The sequence below is a fragment of the Pungitius pungitius genome, chromosome 1 (assembly GCF_949316345.1).
Source record: "Pungitius pungitius chromosome 1, fPunPun2.1, whole genome shotgun sequence".
NCBI lineage: Eukaryota > Metazoa > Chordata > Actinopteri > Perciformes > Gasterosteidae > Pungitius > Pungitius pungitius.
Genome location: NC_084900.1, coordinates 34,195,319 through 34,220,292, shown reverse-complemented (window position 1 = coordinate 34,220,292; position 24,974 = coordinate 34,195,319). Strand labels below are relative to the sequence as shown.

General features: G+C 42.8%; 3 protein-coding genes across 5 annotated transcripts; 2 read left to right on the top strand and 1 right to left on the bottom strand.

Moving 5' to 3' along the window:
• Positions 1-3,770: 3,770 nt before the first annotated feature.
• Positions 3,771-6,971, top strand: srxn1 (sulfiredoxin 1 homolog (S. cerevisiae)). The gene is made up of 2 exons (XM_037457387.2): positions 3,771-4,047; positions 4,402-6,971. Exons 1-2 carry the CDS (start codon positions 3,892-3,894, stop codon positions 4,606-4,608), a joined length of 363 nt encoding a protein of 120 aa, XP_037313284.2. The 5' UTR covers positions 3,771-3,891; the 3' UTR covers positions 4,609-6,971.
• A 1,990-nt stretch (positions 6,972-8,961) lies between these two features.
• tcf15 (transcription factor 15) lies at positions 8,962-10,997 on the top strand. The gene is made up of 2 exons (XM_037480777.2): positions 8,962-9,986; positions 10,374-10,997. The coding sequence occupies exons 1-2, from the start codon at positions 9,504-9,506 to the stop codon at positions 10,434-10,436; spliced, it is 546 nt and encodes a 181-aa protein (XP_037336674.1). The 5' UTR covers positions 8,962-9,503; the 3' UTR covers positions 10,437-10,997.
• A 4,787-nt stretch (positions 10,998-15,784) lies between these two features.
• LOC119217958 (sterile alpha motif domain-containing protein 3-like) lies at positions 15,785-20,081 on the bottom strand. Of its 3 annotated transcripts, XM_062565725.1 has the most exons (5): positions 19,326-20,081; positions 18,123-19,156; positions 17,452-17,607; positions 17,036-17,125; positions 15,785-16,876 (listed from the first exon to the last, which is right to left on the bottom strand). In XM_062565725.1, the coding sequence occupies exons 2-5, from the start codon at positions 19,125-19,127 to the stop codon at positions 16,562-16,564; spliced, it is 1,566 nt and encodes a 521-aa protein (XP_062421709.1). In that variant the 5' UTR covers positions 19,128-19,156; positions 19,326-20,081; the 3' UTR covers positions 15,785-16,561. The 3 variants fall into 3 exon arrangements, with proteins under 3 accessions (XP_062421709.1, XP_062421713.1, XP_062421714.1); XM_062565729.1 differs by lacking the exon at positions 19,326-20,081 and having other exon boundaries at positions 18,123-19,157; XM_062565730.1 differs by lacking the exons at positions 18,123-19,156; positions 19,326-20,081 and having other exon boundaries at positions 17,452-17,877.
• Between the last annotated feature and the right edge of the window lie 4,893 nt (positions 20,082-24,974).

Below are 24,974 nucleotides of genomic sequence, written 5' to 3'. Positions count from 1 at the left end.
TTCCTGGTTCTTGCCTCTCACAGGGGTATAAAAGCTGCTTCCACGTCATTTGACCTGAATAGATTTGGGTTTTGGACTGTTGCTCATTTAGCTCGGAGACGGTGTTTTTCAAATTTTTACATTTCGTACACTAGAACATTCCTTGATTCAGATAAATTGCAGCGCTAGTACAGAATATGTTATGAGCAAGTTTCACTGTCTTGCCTTGAAATTCTTCATTGAAAGTATTTAGGCTTTAGCTGCTCACAACTAGTTACCTTTGCATTTAGAAAAAACTATTATTATCGAATTCCACACTTCCTGAACTGTGACCCTTCTCAAACATCTGGCGCCATCTGTTGGCTGATCACCAACTGTTAGCGTTGAAAAAAATCAACAACAACAAGCTTTTTGTGTTGGCCTCAGAGCTGTTGGTTCAACTGGATAATTGAAAAAAGGCCATCTAATTTCTCCTTGTTATTACCAATCTGCATGCATATTGACCAGAGTCACTCATCAAGATGTTGGTAAAACAAATCGCCTCGACCACACTGGGCCAACCAACTGTAACTGCTCCTTTAAGAGCTAACCGTTTGTCTTTTCCCATTCTGCATCACAGGAGAGATGCTCATTAAAAGCCCCTCCATTCCTCACTGTTTCGTCAAGTGAGACTGCCAAGCTCTTTAACTCAGTGTTCTTGATGTTTGTGCTGTTTGTGTAAAACCCATCTGTTTCCTCGTCTCTCTGTTGGCAGAGGGTCCACCTCATCCGTATGCTTCTCTTTTTGAAGTCATGTCAAAACTGCAGTTTTATGCATCTAAGATATCCAACTTGTCATCAGCACTCAAGCAAAAGTCAAGGCGGGTCCTCTTTAAATAGCTCATTTTCCCCTTCATATACAGTACATACCGGAACAAGGATGGCAAAAGAACTACGGATGTTTATCATTTGTTTCAGTCATAGATAAGATCATTTTGACTATGTACTTGTGGGTTTCTATGCTGACATTCAAGCTGGAAAAACATTTCTTCCGCCTTTATTTTTGGGGTAAAGCTCAGACATCGGAGTAACCTCCCTCCAATGCAACAGTTCTCTCCGTGGGTGAGCAAAATGATATCAAGGCGAGGAAGATCATTAAATATAAATCCCGGGGCAGGCAGCTGTATTATAGAAGAGAATAGACCAAAGAAAAACAATTTCATAGGTTTGGGCAGCGAGAGCTGCTAGTGAATAATCAATATGAGAGAACAAATCAAGAGCACATTCAGCAGCAAACACCCGCAGTTGCTAAACCGTGTCACCATTTCAGAAACATTCATCTATCACAAAGCTACAGTTTGAAGACTGAAAATCTCCATCAGAATGATTACCACTTTAAAAGCATGTCAACGTGTAAAAGAAAAAGAAAAAAAAGACGGTATAAATAAATATAGCTCACTTCCCTGTCGGAAAGCTGGCAGGTAATTTTCTCCGGCTGCTCTAAGTGTGACAATCCCACCGGGACTGAAATCTAATATTAACAGCAAATCATTATGTGGGAACTGTTCTTCCATGACCTGTCGCTGTACCTGTGTGACTAACCCAATCTAGGTAATTGAGATGTGCTAGCAACTAGAGTACAGTCCTGCTGTGACAGTAGAGGGTCACACAGAGTGTAGCGGGACTCCAAACACACCTCAGCACTGCAGAAGATTTACATCTCTATATGGCTTGACGGACAGGCTCGCCTCTCTTCAAGTGATGCTGGTGTCCTTTGGTGCCTGATGAAGTGGTGTTTTTTGATTGACAGCAAAGAAGCGAGCTAAACTTGACATTGTATAAAGTGGTAAATGCCCTGGGGGGGGAGATATATATATATATCACCATACACAGATCCTATAGTCAATATAGATATTCAAATAGAAACACCAAGTCATGCATCAAGCTGCATGATCCATGTCAGTATATTACGGTCTAAATGGAGTTTTTCAGGCGTTTTTATGCTACACTGGTGACAACTAAATTGCTATTTAATAGAAAAAATGTAGAAAATGTAAGGTGGCTTTCAGAGCTAAGCGGTTTATGGGGAAATTATAAACAGATTGATGCGGTTGCTGCAAAGCTATCACCTGACAATGAGGCAAAAGTGTTGATTACATTCACTGAAGCGATGGAATTACGTTGTGTATTTTGTTCGGTTTTATTCCACAATGATGTAAAATGTACTGATCCTACTGTTAATTATTATACACCATATATAAACCCCTTTCATGTTTTAAATGATCCCTGTGTGACCAATTAATCAACATAAAAAGCGCTGCCATTGTAGTTCAAAGTATTTGCAATAATTCAATATGATGGCCTGCCTCTACTGTCCAAGAAATCATTTTTAATTGTCTCATTAGAAGATGCCGAAGCTGTGGGTTTGGAGAAAACAACAATAGTTCTGTTTCCGCTCCACTTCCACGGATCTTTGAAGCTTTTCACTTACCTGTGCAAAGCTGTGGGCCCAGACGTCCTTTTTCGTAACCACAGCAACCTGGCTGGCTCTTTGAAATCCCTGCAAAAATAGAAAATCACCAAGAGGTGCACTTTGATGGAGAAAACCTATATCATGCAAGTGTCGAAAAAAAAAACACTGACCTCATTAAAACTATTGTCACCAAAGGATTCTGTAGCGATTCTGTAGCGACTCTTTTCAACCGCGTGACTAATTGCTGGAGTGAATTTTAATGAGAAACAGTTTTGCCATTATATGAATAAGTTCTCTTGCTACATGTACAGTACCTGCCATGAAAATACTACGACTACCGACACTACAGAGTGGTTTACATGCTAAGAAACAGACCCTCAACGTTGTGTTTGACAATTTAAAACATTGTTTTGTCAGTTTTATATATGACTTTTTCAATTTTATAGCATTTGCTCATTTACACAATTTTGATGCGTGAAACGGCAAAATACTTCTTTTTAGAATAAAATGCATATTTAAAGGAAGAATCTATTTATATTGCAATTACTATTATCATTTCGACACAAATTGTAATATGTGGGAATGTAAAAGGAATTTAGGAAAATATATTTAGAGTGGCAATAAGTGATGTATATAAGTGCCAACTGATAATGTATCTAGACTACTAGGCCTAGTTGTTGCGAGCTTTAGAGAATTATTATCTTAGCAGCTATTTTAAATTTAAGGTCATTGGCCAAAACTTCAATAGTTTAACGTTAATGGACAGTTTTTGTGAGGAAGAAATCCCCAAAAGGTCAGTGTACATTTGTTAGCTGACGAGAATCAGTTTGGTGTGGAGACCAAAAACAGAGCTATAAACAGAGAAACATTGGACCGACATTCAGCTGGTAAACAGAAACATGCCTCCAAATTCATTATCATGTGGCGCCGTGACCGTGTGTAAATTACATATTCTGAAGCTATGAAAGAAGTTACAACAGTTTTATCAACTCACAGGAGGCCGAGTGCACGGCTCGCTTCTGCTGCCCCTGCGTGGCCGAAGGGACGCGCTTCCGAGCTTAAGTTAGCTGACGTTAATTCATTCACAGCAGTGTTGTGAGTCTGGCATTTTCTGCTGTCCCATCATATGACAACACGTGGCACACCAACATCATATATTCTAAAGAAACAAGGAGAACGAAGGTTACTTAACGTTAATTAAGTTAACTTAAGCTAACGTTTGTTCTCATCGGCCATACCGGGCATTAACTAAGTCTCGCATTTGTGATTGACAGCGCGGAGGACCAATGAAAACCTTCCATTCGAGTTGCTGCGCACGCACCACGTGATTAAACTCGAATCCCGGAAGTGAGGAGGCGCCACAACGCTTCTCCAGCTGTCTCGTCGAGAGGGAAATGCTTCGCCTGCGGCACGTTACTAAAGCCGGACGGATTAAAGTGTCAGTGTTGTCCCGTTGAAACATGTCGCAGTCGTCTCCGTGTGACGTTAAACGCAACAGGTCGATTCACTCGGACAACGTCGAGGAGGTTCACAACGTGCCTATGCACGTCATCATCAGACCGATTCCTCCGGTGCTGAATGAACTCAAAGTTCAGAGTATAATGAACACGATACAGGTAATAACGTTTTTACTGCACTGTAAACCAGTGTCTCGGGACAAACAAATGTGTTTTACTGAAATAATGCCTACGGCCTTATTCAACTTCCCTCTATTATTTAAAGTACTTCACATCTGATCCACCTGTACCAGCAAGAACACTGATAACGGTCCACTAATAATCCATTCTGAATCATGAACACTTTTGCTTTTGATGTTCAATGCACAATTACTTAATTAAAAGGGACTATTTTAATGTTTTGCCATTTCAGTATAGCTTTAGTGAGTAGTACCTCCACGGCTTTTACCAAATTCAAATCTGTAATAACATTTCCTGTATGAGGTAATCATCGATCTGTCTTTCCTTCAAGAGACAGCGGACGTCGGTGTGGTTCCTCCCATCGATTTGCTCTGGATCACAGGCAGAGAGGGGGGGAACTACTACTACTCCTTTGGAGGCTGTCACAGGTTCGCTGCATATCAGAGGCTGAACATGTCGAGCATCCCCGCCAAGCTCATCAGATCAAACGTGTCAGACCTCAGCACTTACTTGGGAGCTTCGACCCCCGACCTGCGCTGACGGGGGAAGTGGCTTTGCTCAGGTGGTCCACACACACACACACACACACACACCTCCTCTACACTTGGGGACTGCGGAACAAAGGATTTACCAGCAGGGGGAAATCTAACTCTTTAGTTAAGCACATTTGTCATGAAATTCTCTTTAGATTACATGTTTGGTTTTGTAAATGATGCATTTGGACCATAGTTTTTTATTTATTCTTGTACCTGCACATCAAAAGCAATAAAAAAGTTATTATTATGTTATTATAATTAATTATTTCAAGAGCTCCTATTGAGTTCTGGTGAAAGAAATGTTAATTTTCTTGAGTTATTTTGTTCTAAAATTCAATCAAAAGGCCTCTGACTTTTTTGGGGGGGGTTGCAGCAACGTTTAATTTTAGAACTATTACAAAAAATGACATACAACCAAATGTTTCCACAAAGAAGCAAGACTTTATGAAATCTCACGCACTGTCGACTTTGATTGTGACGTTTGGGACAGCTCGATAAGGTAAGAGCGAGGAGCCCGTGGAGCAGATGGTGTGCAGGAGGAGTCAGGTGTGACGTAACTTCAGGCTGACAAGATTTCAAGTCAGAATGCAAGATGTTGTTGAGTCCTGCTGCGTTTGCTGTCATCGGCCTTTCTTACCCGTTGTCTCTGCTTCCCTCGTTTATCTTTTCACTCTCCCTGCCGTCCTCAAGGGCCGATTATATAAAAATCCTCCAAAAGCTTTTATTGCTTCTCTAAGGTGCCATCAGACAAAATCTGTGTGTATGTTTGTATAAAGTAACCTTGCTTATAGCCAATTCTTCATACTAGTTACTGATACTTGAATGCAACCCACTTACAGTAAATAAGATTGAACCTTCTTTAACGCGCAACAATGAAGTACACGTTTGACGTCGTTACCAACCTTGAGACTCGGCAATCCGAACTGAATCAAGTCAGTTCCCCTAGCCGCTCTGTCTTGGAGGAAGGAACCTCGGGTATGCATAATGATGAGAGTACGCCACACATCACAAGGCGCCGCGCAGAGGGGACGAGGCCTTTACGACATCACCGCCTTCAACAATGCCGGCCCCGCAGCCGCCCAGCGGTTCTCCCTTTGTGGCCATCGAGGAAATGAAGGAAGACCCCGAGGGCGGCTTTTACCGAGCGCCCCCCCCCCCCCCCCCCCCCGCCGGACTCTGAACTTCTCCTCTGAATCGTCGCGTGTGAGAGGACTTCCTGTGGCTCGCTCGGTGTCTGGAAGTAACCATATCCTCAAAGGGGATTCTGACACGCAACACCACTATGAAAAAAGACATTGCACCTGTTGCTCTGGGGAGCAGTTTTTCATGGGTGGTTCTGTACGCTTTATCTTTGAGGATTTAAGCAGATCAAGGGGGTTTAGGGGGCTGAGAAGGGGAAGTGTTTGTGGACATTTTCATAAATGGATTTGTGGCCGTGTCAACTCTCAAAGGACCGAACAACTTTGGGTGACTCCCTCGTGTTCGGAGACATCTATTGATGCCGTCAGAATGACCACAATTTGAGTATACTTTTAATTGTTCCAATTTTAGAGAAACTTTGAAATGACTGACAGTACAGAACGTTGTTTCCTTTGTTCTTCCCCTCGGTGGCTACGGGGCTGACAGCTGCAGCTTAGTTTGTGCACCCTGTTGACATGTGATGTGTGTGATTGATTATGTTTTAGTGAGGCTGAGAAAATCACTCACTCATGCAAAAGAACTTGCTAAACTGTCTGCAGTGACTTTATTCTGTACTTTTCACAACCCCGCCAAGTTGTTTTACCTGCCGTATGTCAAATGCTCTTGTACACGTCTGTTGTACAAACCCAATTGTTGAAAAATGAATTGTTCCGCTGGTTTTTACCCCAAGGTAATCCGACCGGTCCTTTTAATTATTGCAATATCATTGTCATCTCACGACTGCTGAATCGACACAATGGCAGAATAAAACTACCTGACGGAGTCGTACTAATTTGGTTCCATTTACATTTAAGATACAGCTAAAACGTGATCTCTGGTTAGCCAGTCCACCCATTGGTTCCACTTGGGGGGGCTTTACAAGCAAATCCTCTTGAAAGAGTTTAGGTGTTTGAGGCGGTGGTGACTTATCACAGCTTCCTATCCGGAATTCCCTCAGACTACCGCTGGGTACAGCCGTGTAATTTGTGCCAGATTTGCAATGCCGTATCCGCCCTCTGACCTCTGCGCTGTGTGCTGTGGACCAAGTATTCAGATCCTGGGTATATATGCAAAAGTACTAACGAAGCACTAAACATACTCAAATACAATTAAAGGCCTGCACTGAAAAGTATGTATGTAAATTATTAAAAGCATTGGTATTGTGTACTAATATAATTGTAAAATATCCCCTGTGTCTGTTATATTATTATTGTTATCATTCTTTTGTATTGGATGATAATGATTTGTGACCCTCTGGGTTCGACGTACAGCAGAAAGAGAACACCTCGTGGTTACAGGACGAGCCGCTCTACCTACAAACAACCCAAATGTTCTAAGTGACATGCCAGCACTGTGTGCCTAGTGACACGTGAACCCTCAACTTTCCCCTCTGTAGCTCTAGAAAAGTGTACATGAGGTAAAACAGGAGTCGGTTCCACGTGTTTAGATCTGGCGAGGCCTGATGTTGACTCATTAGAAGGTTCTGTCGGTGGTCAAACATGTTGCCGCCTCCCTCACATCAGCACTCGGTCGACCTCAAGCCCACAGTCTCTGGAGTGACATCACACATGTGAGGTCACATGCAGCACGGCATGGGGTCAGTTGGGTGATTTCGCTTTTCTGCTTGTTCTTTTTAGCTTTCAATGAGCTCAAGTACGTCTCGCGACTCGTCTCTTTAAATGAAGCTAAAGGACGACATTAAGCAGCTTTCTTGGTTGGAGCGTGTAAGCGAATGTGTCATCACCGGAGGAAACGTCTCTCTCTCATTCCCGCTTCTCCAGTGCTTGTGAATCACCAAAGACTCATCGCTGAGGGGAAAGGCGACTGGTCCACAGGCCCTCAGCCGTGCTGGATGAAAGTGAGGGAAACGGCCTCCCTCTGATGTACCAGAATGCAAATGTTTAATGTGCTCAGGAAACTACAGCTGCCAGCATCACCTGTGTGAAACAGAACATATCAATGTGCCCACATTTGGCTTTTTTGGGGGTCAATGTTGGCATTCAGGGCCACGCGTCCTAATTGTTGTTGAGCCATTTCACTCAAAAGTCAAGAGTGTCATCAAAACCATTAGGATTCACCCCCTGGGAAACATGAATAGAAAGAAGAAAGGCAGAATAGCTTCCTCGGACAGAGGTCCTTGAGACCGGACTCGGTGGGTGGCAAACCCAACATGCTGTCGCTTCATCAGCACGGGTAAATGAATCCACCTCTTCCTGGCGCGCGAAAGGGGCGCTCTTTGGCTCCGTGAAACGCGAGAGGTCTTCTAAGAACACTTGAACTCCTGCCTTTAGCTCTCACCCTCAAACGGGTTCACACGCCCCACAAAGACACATGCTGGATGTGATCTAAATGTTAAGAATAATAATAATTAACCACACAGCAGCAGCATTTTGTTTGCTCACAGTTGAGGGCATTTAGTGTGTTTACTGCATCATATCAGATAACACATTTATATCAGTTTGTGTCAAATTTCCAGAGAGACAACTATCTTTTTGGCTAATTGAAATATTCACACAGCCTCTCGTCACTGTTTTTTGTCCTTCATAGGACCGCCTCGGTGTCTGATTCCTTACGGTCGGGGCACACTGAAGTGGGTGGATGTGACTACAGGAGCCTGCTGGGACTAAATCGTCCATTTGCCACTGTATTGTTTTTTCAAACTCCAGGCAGCAGGTTGGCCATTCCAGGGTCATCTGTTGGTTTACTTTCTCCTGCAGGTTTGCTCCTTAGTGTAGGCCTCAGTGTGGGGGTTTACTCCATCTAATGTAAGTCCGTTTGCTGCTGCTTCATTAAAAATACATTCAAATGAAAGAACTTTTTTACTTTTGTCTCGGCCATTTACATTGAAAATTGGCCTGGGAAAAAAACTAACTTTAGTTTTCCAAACAGCTGCAACAACTTTATGTTGCTGAAGTTGTGTGAAGATTTTAGTTTCTTGTGGTTTACCAGCCAAAATGAACATGAACATGTCAGGGACAACTCTGTCAACTGTAAATGAAGTGAAAAACAAACTACAATTCCTAAATGCCAGTAAACGACTCCATTGCATTGGAATTTGCTGAGCTCGGTATATTTACTCTAAGTACAATGGTTGATCTAAATATATTTATTTTGCAAATCTTCTTAATTCTGTTCTAATATTTGCATTTGTTGCTATGCTACTTTTCTGACAAAAAATGTGCATCGGAAGCATTTCATCAGTTTAAAAAAAAACTATTGAGCATTATAATACACAAAGTTTATCCAAGTACAACATGTTCTGATACAGGGTGGGTATCAATAGTTATTTTTCTCTCTTGCTGAATTGTTTAATGATCCATAACGAGTTTGAAAGTAAACCAGGACACACCCCCCCTCCACCCCTGTGCTTATGTTTGTTCAATACCCCTCTGCTGTTTATGTCTGAATCACCTAGTATTCATATTCTGTATTTGAATCTGATTATTTGTGTGTTTTTATTACAGTTACTGTAAGTCTGCTGCTGGCAGCTCCTCCCACCGCGCTATAAGAGCCCAGCTGAGCAGGTACTCGGTGTCCATCCCTGAAACAGACCCGTCCAAACCGACGCGAGGAAAGCCGGCCAGCTGTTATTAAAAATCCTGCTTTTTGTTTTCCCGGGTGGTCACATGCCGCCCGCGTGCCACATCGACGCGCCGGGTCGGTCCCTGCGTCGGCGCTCGGTCTGATCTCGCCCGGGACTCGTCAGACTCTCTCCCAAAGATGACTTTCGCCATGCTGCGGCCCGTGGCGACGCACTTGGTCTATTCCGACTTCACCGTCAACTCCGAGGATGACGAGAACCGCAGCGAAAGCGACGGCGGCAGCTCGGAGCAGAGCTACGGCGACTCCAGCGAAAAACGGAGACGGATTTCGCGCAACCGGGACGGCGAGCCCCCGGTGGTCGTGAAACAGAGGAGCGCCGCTAACGCCCGGGAGAGAGGCAGGACCCAGAGTGTCAACACGGCGTTCACAGCTCTGCGGACCCTCATACCTACCGAGCCAGTGGATAGAAAGCTCTCCAAGATCGAAACTCTTCGACTGGCGTCCAGCTACATCTCCCATCTGGCCAACGTGCTTCTGATCGGAGACGGCGGCGGCGCCGACGCACAGCCGTGCCTCGGCTCGGTCCATGCGCAGGGAGAGAGCGGCGCGCTGCAGCCGCGCACCATCTGCACCTTCTGCCTGAGCAACCAGAGGAAAGGGGTAAATGGCGCTTTTTGCTACGACGGCTTAATGAAGTACAATTCGTTTTAAATGCTAAATACATCGTGAGCACAGGCGGGTTCGTTTTGGTTCGATGTGGCTCTTTGAGTCCATTATGGTGTGCGTAAAACGCACGGCACATGTTTGGCGCTCGTTTTAAATTCCTCACGCGGCCATACACAGGTGTTCTCTTATTCACCTTTTTATTATAACAAAATGTAATGTACTGTAATGTAATGTACAACTCGTTAATAGCGCAATCCTGCATTTGGAAATGAATGTGACATCAAACAGTGAAGCCGCAACTTTGTTTATTTGAACACTGATTTCTGTGGTAGAAAAATTTAATATATACTTGGAACTTTTCTTTTCTCCCTTTTTTTTCAGATAAAGGATGGCAAAGACTGTTTAAAGATGCGTAGAATGGGTCCGCTGCGAATGGGACGCTGAGTGAAGGCCAGTGATCGATTAGCGACCTGACAACCCTCACAAACCTTCTCAGGGAAGAGCCAAAGCTGGTGTTACACAGCGCATACTTACACACACACACACACACATGCTGGATCAAATGAAGGAAATCAAGAAGAGACTATTTATACTTGACCAAGAAAATGTAATCATAAGCCTCTCAAAGATGCAGTGCATTGGTTTGAAACTTATGAACTTTTTTATCCACCTGAAAGTTTTAAATAAAATATATTTTATGAAAAAAAAGCAGTTCTTTTCCTGATTCCCCAATTCTTGTTGGGACAATCAAATACAATTGTGCCATGAAAAGTGATATTATATTTCCGATTGTGATGACTGGAACACTGAGGTATACTGATGAAATGTTTCCTTCTGGGACCCACTAACTTTTGAGACCTTTCTCTTACAAGCTGGGTTCAAACGGGTTCAAGTGCAGATTGAAAATTATATAAAAGACAAAATTGTAAACCGTTTTTTGCTTGACATCTAAATGCTGAAATAACAACTGTATTTAATCTTGTGCTCCATTTGCAAATATATTTTCTTAAGCATCAACTCAAAGTGGTTTTGCTTCATGTCTTTATGGAAAGATGTCTCCCTCTCACACACTTTTCCACTCTTTCCAGTAATCTTGCCAAGACATTGTTGTGTAAAAACCCGCAGAGCCTCCGCAAAGGTTCAAGGTTTCTGGTGTCAATGACTGCAGTATTTTTTTTCCAGATCTCGCGATTGGTGCTTTTTTTTTAAAGTCTGTTATCGATTAGTCACGGCAAATAGTAGCCCACACTCCACTGTGAGCCCCCAACACAGCTGTTGGTATGTCAGAGGGATAAATCAGGGCTGTGGGCCCAACGGACAGGGAGCGATGGGGTGAGAGGTCAGAGGTCACGTTGCAGCAGAAAAGGTGAAGCCCCGCTGAGGCGTAATCATGGGAAAGGATGCAAATGTAATGCTGCGGTTGATACGGAAGATAACTTTAGCTCATTTCACATACGCAGATTAGCTCATTTCTGCAGAGGTTGAAGATTCACTCAGAAGCTCTGTTACACAACCAGCATGAGAGATAATTACTAACCTATATTCTTATGGATTTATCAGGGTTCAACTTTTACACTCTGCTGCAGCACGAGCAACACATCACGTAGACGACTCACCCCTCTCTCCCCGGGAAACACTTCGAACCATCCAGACATCCGCTGCACATTATAACAATCAAGCGCGTCTCTGCGGGCCTCTGTCTGTCCTCTGCAGTCTGAAGGAGACGCCGCAGTGATTGGTCCAGCAGGCGGACGCGCAGACACAGCTGAGCCGCGACTCCCCGTCTGGCAACGCTTTGAATGAGTCCTCAAAACGGCGCGGGGACGACTCCTTAGACAGGCATGTATGAGGATCTTGAGGGGGGCATTGTGCTTGGGCATTGGGCATTGTGCATTGTGTTTGAGGGGGCACAACATTCATTTGAGGGGGCCAGGCCCCCTCTTGCCCCTGCCTAGACCCGGCCCTGCTCCCGGTGACGCGGGAGGCCGTGTGCGAAGGGAGTTTAAAGAAAAAGGGGGGTTGAGGGGGGTGCACGCCGGGGGTCCGAGCTCCCCCTCCTACACCTCCACGTCCCTCCACCTGCCCCCTGTCAGGCTACTTAGTATTTTTTCGGGGGGGGGGGGGTGTCCCAGGCCCGGGGGGGCCTCCTCAAACGGCTCCCCGAGGCTCGCCCCCGGCAGGAAGACGTCACGGGAGGTGCAGGAAGGGAAAACAACGCGCAGGCCGACCTCTCGAAGCAACTCTCTGTGCGGCTGGGCTTTGGGTCAGCGCCAGTCCTGACTTCATCCGGCGCTGGGGCCCAGATGTGCGGCCCTCCGGTGCTGCTGTCCTAGTGAGAGCGGCCCAACGCAGTAGAGTGTTTCAACCAATTCGGAAGTGGACTGTTTTTTTTCCTCCTCCTGGTTGACAGGTACCAAATTGATGGCAGAGACCATCAGAGGGGGTGAGGGAGGAATAAGGTCAGCGTGGATGCGTTTAACATGTCTGACACGCGAGGAGGATCCAACCTGGGGGCCACTGCAGAGGTTTACTGCCTCGCTTTGGTGGGTTGTTCCTCTTCCTCGGGACGCTCGCATCTCTTAATCCCAAAAGAGATGTTGAGCAGGAAGAATTTCAGCGGAGACCAAATGAAGCTAGACGGCATTTCCTCCTCCAGCTGCCACTTTTATGGCCTGAGATGAGAAACGGCTCATGGACGTTTTGAAATGAGTGATGGATTGGAAAAACATGATTCATTTTGAATTCAAATGAAGACAACAACAACCAAACACTTGTCGCCTCTCTTTAATTCACTTTTTCTACTGTGTTTTGTTTTGTCTTTTAAAATATCAAGCCTGAACTCAATCTTGCAAAACTAAATGATACATTACGCAGAGAGACTAAAGAAAGAGAAGGAAGATTTGTGTTTCCTTTCATATCAGATCGGAAGGTCACAAACATTTCTGTCTTAAATAAATAGCACCTTTACCCACCACCAATTGGTTGAGTTATTAACCCCAAATAAAGATAAGATTTATAAATATGACCTGCTTTAAAACAACAACCACAAGTTTTACATAAAAAAATTCACAAATGTATAGGTAGTTGTTCAAAAATATGATTCATGTTATCATGAAAGGATGTACAGTATATATTAGTAACAATAAGTAAAAAAGAATGGCATGGGAGCAGTGATATGCAAGTACAGTTGAAGGGTACTTTGCTTTACTTCATCCAATACTTCTATTTTAAAGGGAAATGTTGTACTATTATACCATTTATCTTATACAAAGTGACAAGCTGCAAACACTCTTAATGTGTATGTTTAATGTATTTTTGTAACAAAATTTAATTTTACAATATCATATCATCTTATATGTAATTAATACATTCATATGAAATGATCCAGGACATTTAATTATACTTGAGTATTTTCAAATATTAATTATATTCAAACTTATAAAATTTAGAATTTTTAAAAAGCAGGTAGAGTAGATTTTAACACCTTTCCACTATGCCATATAGATTTTGGTGAATAACCCAACATTAAATTAAAGAATTACACAACCTATTGTCTCCGGAGGATTTCTAACTATATTTTCTGTGTAAAATGTAGGATTTGACCTTTTGTGAGAGTTATTTGAGAAAAACATTTCAGCCCATTCCTCACAAATGGCAGAGGAAGGGTTGAGGACACGCTCCTGTTGAGCAACGCGGAGAAAACATCTCCACAGATTGACCACAAATCACTGCTCGGACTGTTCAAACGTGTTCCCGTCTCTGCCTTGCCAAGGAGAAAAAGAAAAAGCCAGATAGATGATCCAGGAGCGGGAAGGATTTAGAGCACTTTTTTCAACATCATCTGGGAGCGCAGTCCTCATGTTGGAGACAAACCGGCACATGGTCATATTTTAATATCTCCTGCTCTCACAGTCTGTTTCAGCAGGTTTCAACCTCTCCCTGGCCCCTTGGTCCACCCGCATGTCAAAGATATTAATGGTCCTGAGTCTCTTTTGTGGTTAAGGTCTCCGATACCTCGCTTCCGACATTACTGAACACGACCACTTTTCCAAAAGGAGGAGGAGGAGGAGGAGGGGGAGGAGGAGGGGGAGGAGGAGGGGGAGGAGGGGCTGTCTGCGAGGGGGAGAAAATCCCGTCTGAGGAGACGGCTGCGTCTCCTTCGACATGCAAGAACAATTGTTTTCATGTGCCAGAGAGTTTGGCAAGGGCCTTCAGACAGAGGGAGGGATGATTGAGGGCTGTGCATTGAATAGGATGGGCGGGTGGGAGGTGGAAAGGAGGGGGGGGGGCTCTCTGGTAAGAGGAAATCCCAGAGAAGAAATTAAGGGAACAATACAGATCGTCGTCACACGGCTGTGTTCTGCTGCAGGCTCGAACAATCGACGTCCACCGCCGAGCAGCCTGCCAAAGCCCAGAGGTGGAGGTGAGAATCCAGCAATACGGACTGATCCTTTTTTTTTTTTCTTCTTCTCTTCCTTAAACAAACAATCGAACAGGCAGATTGATGAAGCTCTGCAGCCTCACAAAGGCAGGAAAAGATTTCAGACTACAGCTACAGCCGCACCGTGTAGTGACCGACGTATTATCCACATAAAACACCAGAGGAAGATGCATCCTGCTCATCTTCTCAGGCATGCCTGACTGCATGCGGTATATATACATATATATATATATATATATATATATATATATATATATATATATATATATATATATAGTATATGTATGAGACCAGTTTGTGTGCGTCATGATCTCAAATCAAATATGAACACCACATTGCAACATATTAGGCGTTATCTAGGTTGTCCTGATTTTCTTTTGGCCCGTGTGCCTTAAAGGTTCAGAACATTCATTATTTAGCAGCAAACACGTATCGTTAAAAGACAAAACAAAGGGTTGGATTTGGCTTCGGGTTAAACTTTAGTGGTGGAATCTGGGTTGAATAAAAAAGAAGAAAAGAGAGAGTTATCTCAAAATGTCCCCTGCCAGCCTCCCCACACTGTAAAAAAAAATTTGTTGACTCAACTTAACTATATCAAGTCATCTTGTTGCTTTGACCGAGTTAATTTGAGTCAACTAATAGTGTCAAGTTTATCACACTTCAAAACAGGAGTTGATGCAACTTGCAGTCTGTTGACTCAACTTCCTGTATTAAGTAAGTTGGACCTGAAAATATTATTTGAGATAACTTTAAGAGATGTTGGTTAAATGTATTTTATCAAGTTCCTTCAACTGTGAATCAAGTTAGCTCAACATGGAATACATAATTGATACAACTCACGATTTGTTGACTTAACTTTCTGTATCAAGTAATGTGGAGTGGAAAACATTACTTTAAGAGAACTAAAAAAGATGTTGGTATAACTTACTTTATCAAGTTGGGGAAACATTATTATTTGACAGTCAAACTTAAATATTAACACATGAAAAAAATAGCTTAAAAGACAATTCAATAAGGACCTTTATTAAAATCCCAACAAGTCCAACTTCAACTAGGCTTGCTTCAAAATAAGTGTCAATTGATGTCCTTGGGACAAAGTTAGCCTTAACACCCTCTAACACACTTTTGCTTTGGGCTGCTCAAACTGAAATTAAACTGTCCCACACATAAATAATAATTTATTACATAAAAATAAGAGCACCCTTCCTTCGGGGAAAAACAATAACTCTGAGTTCAACTGAGTCCATTCTGAGTTAAAGTGATGGTTCGGAGTAATTTCATCCTAGGGTCCTTTGCACCATGACCGCGAGCCAAACACCCCCCCCCAGCTATTCAGCTGGGGGTGTTTGGCTCGCGGTCATGGTGCAAAGGACCCTAGGATGAAATTACTCCGAACCATCACTTTAATCTTCAGAGTTGCTGCAGTAAATTGCAAAAAGATTCATAAAAAACCAAAACAAATCTCAGAAACTTGCTGAAAATGAAAACATTCAAACATTACTGAAATGTCCACTCTTGACAATTTCTCTGTAACATCACATGGATTAATACTTTTGAAATAAGTCAGTACATGAAAACAAGGTGGGGTGACCCACAGAAGGGCAATCGATTTCATCGCTTACTAAACGGTGTAAAAAACGAGAACTCTTTCAGGGCTGGTCAAAAACTGAAGTTACACTGTGTCCCACTTGTAAGAACAAAATTAAAATAAAGAGCATCCTTTCTTTGAGGGGAAAAAAACCAAACTCTCTAAATGACTTTATCAACATCTACATCTTGATCCATTCTAAGGGAATGTTCAGTAAAATGCAGCAAGATATACATACAAAATAGGAATCTCTCTCTGAGAAACTTGCTCAAGTGTCAGCCAGAAAATGAACACGTTCAAACATTACTGAAATCTCCACTCTGTTCATGTTTGGTCTACAACATTAACGTCTGCATTAGTGTCTGGAAGAGACATTTCCTCCACAGAGCAATAGAGATCGGTTAGAACATGAAAACATAAAAAACTTGTGACCCACAGAAGGACTTTACATTTCTTTTCCTCTTACTACATAGTGAACAAATGGCAAAAAAAAACACTTCCTCAGGGCCAAATGCAGAAACATCCTCCTGAGCCATCCCTCTAGCGTAGCAGTTTATTCTTTAGAGAGCGGACTCTGGGAGTGCAGATCTCAGACTCGATTCCCATGAACAGGCGCTGAATCACCTCAAAAGTATATTTAATGTCTTTTGGATAGTCAAGGTTCAGCATGTACAGCAGGCCCATCAGGTTCACAAAAGCGTTGGGTACATCACCGAGATGACGCATGACAATCTTTTCCTCGATGACGATGGCAACATCGTTGTAGGAAACTGGAAGGGGCTCCTTCACATCTTCAACGACCAAGAGGATTCCAATCACCATTCCCTTGATGACGTCCTCCCCAGGATCTGTTGGCTTCATGCATGAACAAACAAAAAACAAAAAGGTGCCTGTGCTTTAGACATGTTTTGCTATATAGTGTATCCACACAGAGGATGCCTGAAGTGATATGCATATGTGATATGCCTATTGTGAACTAGTTTTTATATCATTGAACAATATTTTGCTGCTTACCTCACATCTCTTCATCAATGTAGAAGGATTTTCCTTCATGTACCATGGCAGTCCCTGCAAAGCTGCTGCTCTCTTCCTTTGGTTTGATGCCTGAAAAAACACGATATGTGAAATTAGTTGATATTAGAACTCTGATTTTTGTCAACCCTCAAATGACGGAAACTTAGCTTTCAGTTCAAAGAGGTAACTTAAACTCTGACCTTCTCACAGGCAGGTTATATTCAACAAACCCATAGTTTCTCTCCATCTCCTCCATCTTACGGAGCCATTTCTTATTCATTCAGTACGTATCAAAGTCCTTATCCAAGCACATTAATTAGAGGAAGTTTACTATGTCATAATCTACATCTGGGTCACTTTCCTCAGTGGGGTTGCACTATTAATGTGGACCACAACTACAACAAATATGCACTTACATCCTTGTCGAGACTCTCCATTAAGGATGTCATTTCTTGAACTTCCTCAAAGCGCTTCAACCGGAATAACTGAAGAAGTTTATGCAGATGGCTGTCAAGACCCTCATAGAACTTATTGATGTCCATTGACATGAGCCTGGTGAATTCCTTGACGATCTATGTAGAGAAGTAAGATTAGTTTTAGTTCAAATTAAAAGTCACCTAAATTTTCACATTTCAGCACTACAACTGACAGCTTGCAATGGAACATTCCATTGAGTGCAGCGCAGCCATCTTGGACTGAATGCAGCACAACGTTTTGTTGAGTTTCTCCTCTTGTTGCTTCTATACTCTTTGGGTACATGTCAGGCGAGATGCAACGCAAACAAAATATCGCATAATTATCGCGAGACTTTCGGTATAATATCGCAATGGGTCACATCCGAAGTCATCAATTTACAGGTATAAGGTGAATTGTTGAGGATCTTTTTTACTGTTATCAAATGTAAAAATGGGTCACGCTTGACCCAAACATTATTTAAGCGTTACATAAACAATTTTTTATTTGACTCCCAAATATTTCACTTTAGGAGCACATGTGCTCAATGGGAGGAATGTTAGCATAGAGCCCTGCAATATACACAATACAACATTACTACTTTGCAATGGCTAAGAAAAACTACACATTTTACCTGTCTTTCAGTAAAAAGGGCAGGCCATCTTACTCTCATTTCGGCCACAGGTGGCTCCTCTTCAACGATCTCCTGTCTTCTCAGTGCATATGTGGCATTCATTGCATTATCGATGTAGGCTAGGTTTGGGGTTGTTTTTCTCATCTCCTGGACCATCTTTTCTCTATCTTCTTCAAGACTTCTGCTGTCTCTTCCCTGGGGGAGATCTGGAAGAAAATTTGTTTCAGACCGTCTAGGTTTCTTGACTTTGTTTCTCTTCCCTCGCGTGTCCCCAGCACCTCTTTTCTCAGAATTAACCTCCAGTTCTCGGCAGCCCACAGCTTTTAATTTCTGTCTGTAATTGCCCATCTTAAACTTTATGCTGTGTTTCCATCCATACCATCCAGATGTGGAGCCAGGTTCTGTAAGGCAAGGGTGTTTTTCAACAAGTGCCTTGGCTACACATCCATAATGTTCAAGTGTAGGGTAGGTCATGAATGAATATATTGTTTCAGCAAGTTTGAGCAGAATCTCAGACTTCATGTCCCTTGAAATGGATAGAAGTGCTCCACTTTCTTTAAAAGCACCATTGCCCTGCCTGAGCCTCAGCTCAACATCATATGAGAAGGTGGGAATGGGAAAATGAGTTGGCCAGTGCTGTGAACGCTGACCCGCAAAGCCCTCCGTTTGGCTGCTCAATGAAGAGGACGTCGTCGGAGATGATGAATGAGCTGAAGAGGATGCTGTCGGAGATGATGGTACAGCAGAGCTTAAAGTGTCCAAACTTGAGTCCGAAGAGACAGGGCAGAAAACGACTTGCAATGTCACCTTGTCTTTCGGTAGATCGTCAACACACGTGAGGTTACAGAAGTCTTTGAAATCCTCATCTTCATATTGAAGGTCAAATGGAGAGCGTAACTGCAGTTTGTTTTTCAACACCAGTTTCAGGCTGTGAACCGAATCTGGAACAGAGTCCAAGCGGAGCTTTCTAATGTCCTGTGCTGAAATGATCACACGCAACAGCATCTTGCAATTGAGGAACTCTCACGACTTCCCTGGTGATGAGAAAAAAAAAAGAATGTAAGAAAAGACAAAATGAACAATAAAGAAACATTAATAAACATTCTGTTTAAAACATGTTTTTACGCTTATGGACATATTGCATATGTTTTTCAGAGGAAGGAGAGGAACGCCATTTAAAGTAAAATAACAGCTCAACTATACCTTAATGAAGAAAAACTTTTGATGTCACGATCAGTTTGCCTGCTTTTGTGTATGGATACAGGGGTTGATATCCATTTAGTTCATGTAATTCCACAATCACCAGTTCAGAAGACTGTTTTTTCATCAACTCATAACTCCGCAGGTGCTCCATGTACCATGCATGATATGGTTCTATGAAGAAAGACACTTTGCTGGACACAACTAGAATTTTAACCAGCTTCCCAAAGTCAGGCAGGCCACTGGTGTGCCCCACGGACAGAAACATACCCTCTGAATACTTCGTGCCATAAAGGCAGGCATGGGTTGCAAGAGACACACGACTTAGGTTTCCATATTTCAGCTCTACAGCCCGCCTCATGGAGTGCTCGAGTGCATCAGGTGAAACAACTGTAGTGTGTCCAACCTCCAGATCAGGTCTGAAAAGACTTGGCAAGTCTAGATGGTAAGCTAAAGTAAGCTGGTGTTTTTTTGATAGAGTGAGCAAGATGTTTCTGAAATTGTGAGAATCATGCACCACCCTTTTAAAAAAGCTGTGCTTAGCTTCAAATCTAATGGTCCAGAAATCAACCAGGGGACCAAATCTCCGAATCAGTTCGGGATAATGTTCCAAGAAGTGGTGCTTGGGCAGGAGGTGGAAATCAGGAAACACCTCTTTTAATAGGCACCTGTGATCGGAGATTTTACACTCCAAGTATGCCAATGTCTCTTCTGAAAAATGTCCACTAGCTAGAAGCTCTACTATTTCTTTCAAATCTAATAGAATTTCCCATGTTTTGTCATCTTCTGGTATAATGTGACCGATCATCAGAGGCATAAGTCTCAATAGTGTCCAGTTTTCGTGGCAATTCCCACCAATAGATTTTTTGGATGCAAACGACTTTGAAATTGGATGAGGTCTGTTGGTTTTATCTGTAAACTTGAAAGGGAAAGATTCAATGATGGAATTCAGCTCTTCTATTGTAAAGTACTGTTTGGATATCAGAGACTTTATGCATAGACTTAATTCCCGTGGCACTATTCCTTCAAAAAGGTCGTGCATAAAATCTGGGGGGAAGCCCTGGATTGTGTGGAAATGAGAAAGTCTATTGAGAACACAGTCACTCTTTACTCCATTCACGGAAACTAACTGATGTCTGTTTAATTCCAGAAGGTCCTGTTTGTGAGCTTCAACCGTCCGGAGCGGAAATACTCTCTCCTTTACCTCATGACTGTCAATATCTTGCCGACTAGCTAAACAAAACCGGCAAAATTTGTCAACATTAAAACTCTCATGAAGCCCAGCAAGTGAGTGGGCCCCTAAGTTGTCTGCAGACACATAAAGTACAGTACCTCTTACAGTTGTTCCCAATTTCTGAACATACAATCCTTGCTGCTCAAGTAGTTCAAGGTCTTTTATCAGTGGTTCAAGAATGGCTCCATACCCATATTTCTTCACATCATTGCTATGACACAGACATGCAAGGTAGATTGACTGTACAGATGATCTGTATCGTATAGGTAAATTAGAAATCACCCAATAGACTGCACAGACCTTGTGCTTTTTTTTTTATGTTCCTAGTGGGTTGCAAACCTCAAAGTCATCTATATACAGTCCTAGGGCAATGCTAAGATCTTCTGATGAGAGCAAAATATTGTCTTTGTAATATAGACCGTCTCTGTATGTTTTATAATGAGACAAGTGTTCAACTGTTTCAATATGTCCCGTCTCCAAGACTTTATCTAACACATCATTACGATTTAACAGCTCTGTCAAAACTTACAAAACCGGAATATAAACAAATTTCCGCCTTGAAGATGCATCTAAAACATATTCAATTGGCTCAATCACTTTAAAACTTTTCTTGTAAAAAGTTTCTCTTTTGTATTCAGAGCCAAAAGGCCCGTCTTTCGACAAGAAACTTAGGGGGTTCACTTTTTTAACTATCTCGGATATAGCAGCAGTGACTGCACTGTTAACTGCACAATTATGCTTGATCAGTACACTTTCAATTATTTTAGGTGTGCACTCTTCTACAACTGAGCTAATACTACAAAGCTCATTTATTATTTCCTGAGTTGTTGTTTTAGACACATGCAAATTTGTTTGCATACGCAGTAAGAGAGATGCAACTTTGTGTTGAAGTAAATCATGGAGGTCTTGATCCTCTAGGGAATCATCTGTTAAGTCTAGATCGTCCGAATGTGTCTCAAAGTCTGTACTTTCAGAGTTTAAAGTGCCTTGAATAAAAGTTTGATACAGGTTTTCTCGAAAATTGTCAATGGTACAGAGGTGATGTTTCTTACTCTTATGTGCACGAAAAGTACTGTACACACTTGACTGAAAACTACAGTCTTTAAAGGGACATTTAACAGTTTCCTTATTGTGTATGTGTATTTTCAAATGTGCAAAATACTGTGTATCACTACAAATCTCAGAAAAGTTGCACAGTTCACAATTTAACCGTGCAGTCACTTGCTTTGAGCGGGCTTGACTATGGTCTCTAGTTAAATGTTTTTTCAGAGATGATTCTGTCCTGAAGGAGCACACACAGTCTGCATAGACACAGGGAAGAGGACAGTGCCTTGCCTGATGACAGTGCTTCAGCTTATAATGGACAATTAGTGTGCGTTGGTTCGGCGAGGAGAAATTGCAACACTTGCAGGACCACCGCATTGAGGGGAAGTTGCCCCAAACAGCACAGCAAACACTGAAGTGAAGTAACCCTGTACAGAAAAAACAAAGACAGAAGTGTAACAGCGCACATATCACTATGGACATGAAAACAATCACCTATCACTACGTGTTTATACCGCATCTAACTCTACATACAACTCTACATAACGGCGTTAGGTAATGCCGTTATTTTTTTAGTAACGTGGTAATCTAACTAATTATTTTTTCCGCCTTTACAACGCCGTTACCGTTACCGGACGTTAAATACGGTGCGTTATTATGCATTGATTGAATAAACAGTTATCCGAACGCATTTCAACGCGGCCAGACGCGCACACGACATACCTTGTATTTCTAACGCAGCGAACCCGCGCACTGCCCCAAGTCGACGATACTGTGCCAGGTTGATTGAGTGCGTGCAAAGCTTCTTGTACGAGTCGCAACGTCACGTAAACTGGGGGGTTGACCCGGGTATAATTTTCCCACTGTTCACACATTTTTCCATAATAATGACAGGTCTCGCACCGTTTCACTCGTTATCGGTGCCGAATACTTGTTACAGTCGAATTTGAGGCTCAACCCTACATAAAATACTTGCTGTGTCACTCCGGCGATGCTAGTCAGCTAGCTAGCGCTACATGCTAACGTATTTCCAAAAAACGAACGAACATGAAATATTCATCACAGGTTATGTTGACGAGTAATTTGAGACAGAGAGACATTAGACGACCAATGTACATTACCAACAGATGAACTAACTGAGCTAAAACAATTTAAAATGTACTTACTTTAACGGCTCGGCTATGAGGAAAAAAGATGGCGGTCGCCTTGGATTTTCAGAGTTCAAAACTGCGCGTGACGTCAGTGCGTGCGCATGCGTGTTGGTTGAAATGCCCACCTTTGACCTATTTTCTGAAGTGAACTGAATGGATTATTATGAGTTTTTAATGAGTTTCCGCGCTTTTTTGAAGTTGAAGTTGTTGTAACTCTTCTTACTGTGTTGTAATGGGCAATGAGTTCTCTCAGCTTGACAACAGTAGTCCCTCTGACTAAAAGCCCAAATCCTTTTTAACAGTGCAGCAACTAAAACCCTGGTAGTGTTAAGGTCCATCAAAGAGCTATATATCAGTCAAAACCCAGTAAACATGCGCATTCTTCATGGGAAAGTCTGCGTGTACAGGACCTGTGGGAGAGCCGGCGGAACCATTGGGACGTTTCATTTCAGCAAACAGAGGATTTCCTCAATCAGAGGCTGCAGAGTGTGCAGTGAACAACCTCGCTGACAGAAACATGGAGACCTTCGCCAGCAGCTGGGCGTGCTAACAACCTCTGGGATTTATCGTGGCGTGCAACACCCTTTAACTACAGCACGGAGAGCATGCGTATGTACATGCGTGCACACATGGCACATGCGCTCACTCACATTCAAACCGACGCTTGGGCCGTGAGAGTATCGCAACTCGTGAACTTCCTTTATACACACACACACACACACACACACACACACACACACACCTTTTCCTTTTAACACGTTTGTAGGCCCATGACTGTATAACTCCCCTGTGCTTGATTACAATGTTTTAATGCAGCTGCAGTGATTTGGTGAGAGGGAGCTATTTCAAAAATGCGATCGAGCACCGTGCTTTTGTATTTGCACGTTTCCAATGCCCGGATTACTGTCATAAATCTAAAACTGCTCACAGCTGCAGTTACCGGTGTCCAATAGTAAGCGGCAGACTAATCCTCACGTCCACCGATGCTCTGCGTTAACGTCGGTGCATTTCTACACCCCAGCACTGTGCTGTGCCAGCTGCCGCTGAATGAGGTATTGTTTTAATGCAGATGGTGGAGTGCAAAGACCTCACTTCTTCCCTTTTGCTATTAATACCCGTATATCGACCTCCTTTGTCAACAAGAGCGACACATACAAATAATATGCTTGAAGGGAGACAATGGGGAGTTCCCTGAGATGAAAACAACAGGATGAGCAAGCCTCATGTGTGTGTGTGTGTGTGTGTGTGTGTGTGTGTGTGTGTGTGTGTGTGTGTGTGTGTGTGTGTGTGTGTGTGTGTGTGTGTGATTTACGTGAGCCTGCAGACATTAGAGACACATCTTACTGACCCAGATACCTTGTCCTCTGACTGGTCTTATCTCCATCATCACATGCCCAGAAGGGAGGACACACTCATGCACACTCACTGCATTTTACAGTAGGTGTAAGACTTTCCTTCAGTCAGGGCTCAGGTTCAGGTTTGGCTTGGACCAGCCTTCCATGTGCCACTGCAGTAGGTCTCCAGTGTACTTTCTAGGACACCCACATTTTTTTTTGCTTCTTTCCCTAAAGTCTTTGGACCTTTTGACCGTGTGTTGCGTGGTTCCATCTACTGTTGTTGTTTACTACAAATACAAAAATGAATCAAGCTGAATAGTAATAAACGTGTCCTCTGCTGTCCAACGTGTTCATTGCTCACAACACTCTCTCTGTCTGTGACACGTTTCAGCCCCTCTAACCACACCCGACAGTGACCTCGGAGAGCACCTCTACATACAGCTGTAGATATTCTTCTCCTTTTGATGTGAACAGTACAATATATCTCCCTGGGGAGACTGCTTGAAAATATTTGCCAATATATCCACATTTAAGTGTCTCGTATACAGTATGTCTATGATGAGCAGCTCTTGTTGTTTTTCAAATGTAACTCGACCGCTAAACCACTGGAGGTCAGCAAAATCTAAATTTTCATTGATTTGGTAGCAGCGCCAAAGAGACACAAACGAGGAGGTGCTGGTGGGACCTTTCTTTTATTGTAGTTGGTGATGTGAATGAGAAGCATGAAGATACACGCCATGGTTCATATATATACGTACATATTTATAAAGGATTATTAATATGGTGACGATGCATCTCTCAAAAGCACCACTAGATGACATATTTTCTCCGGCAATAAATATTTCCCCAACATATGTGGCCTGTTTACAGGAAATGGTTGATCTCA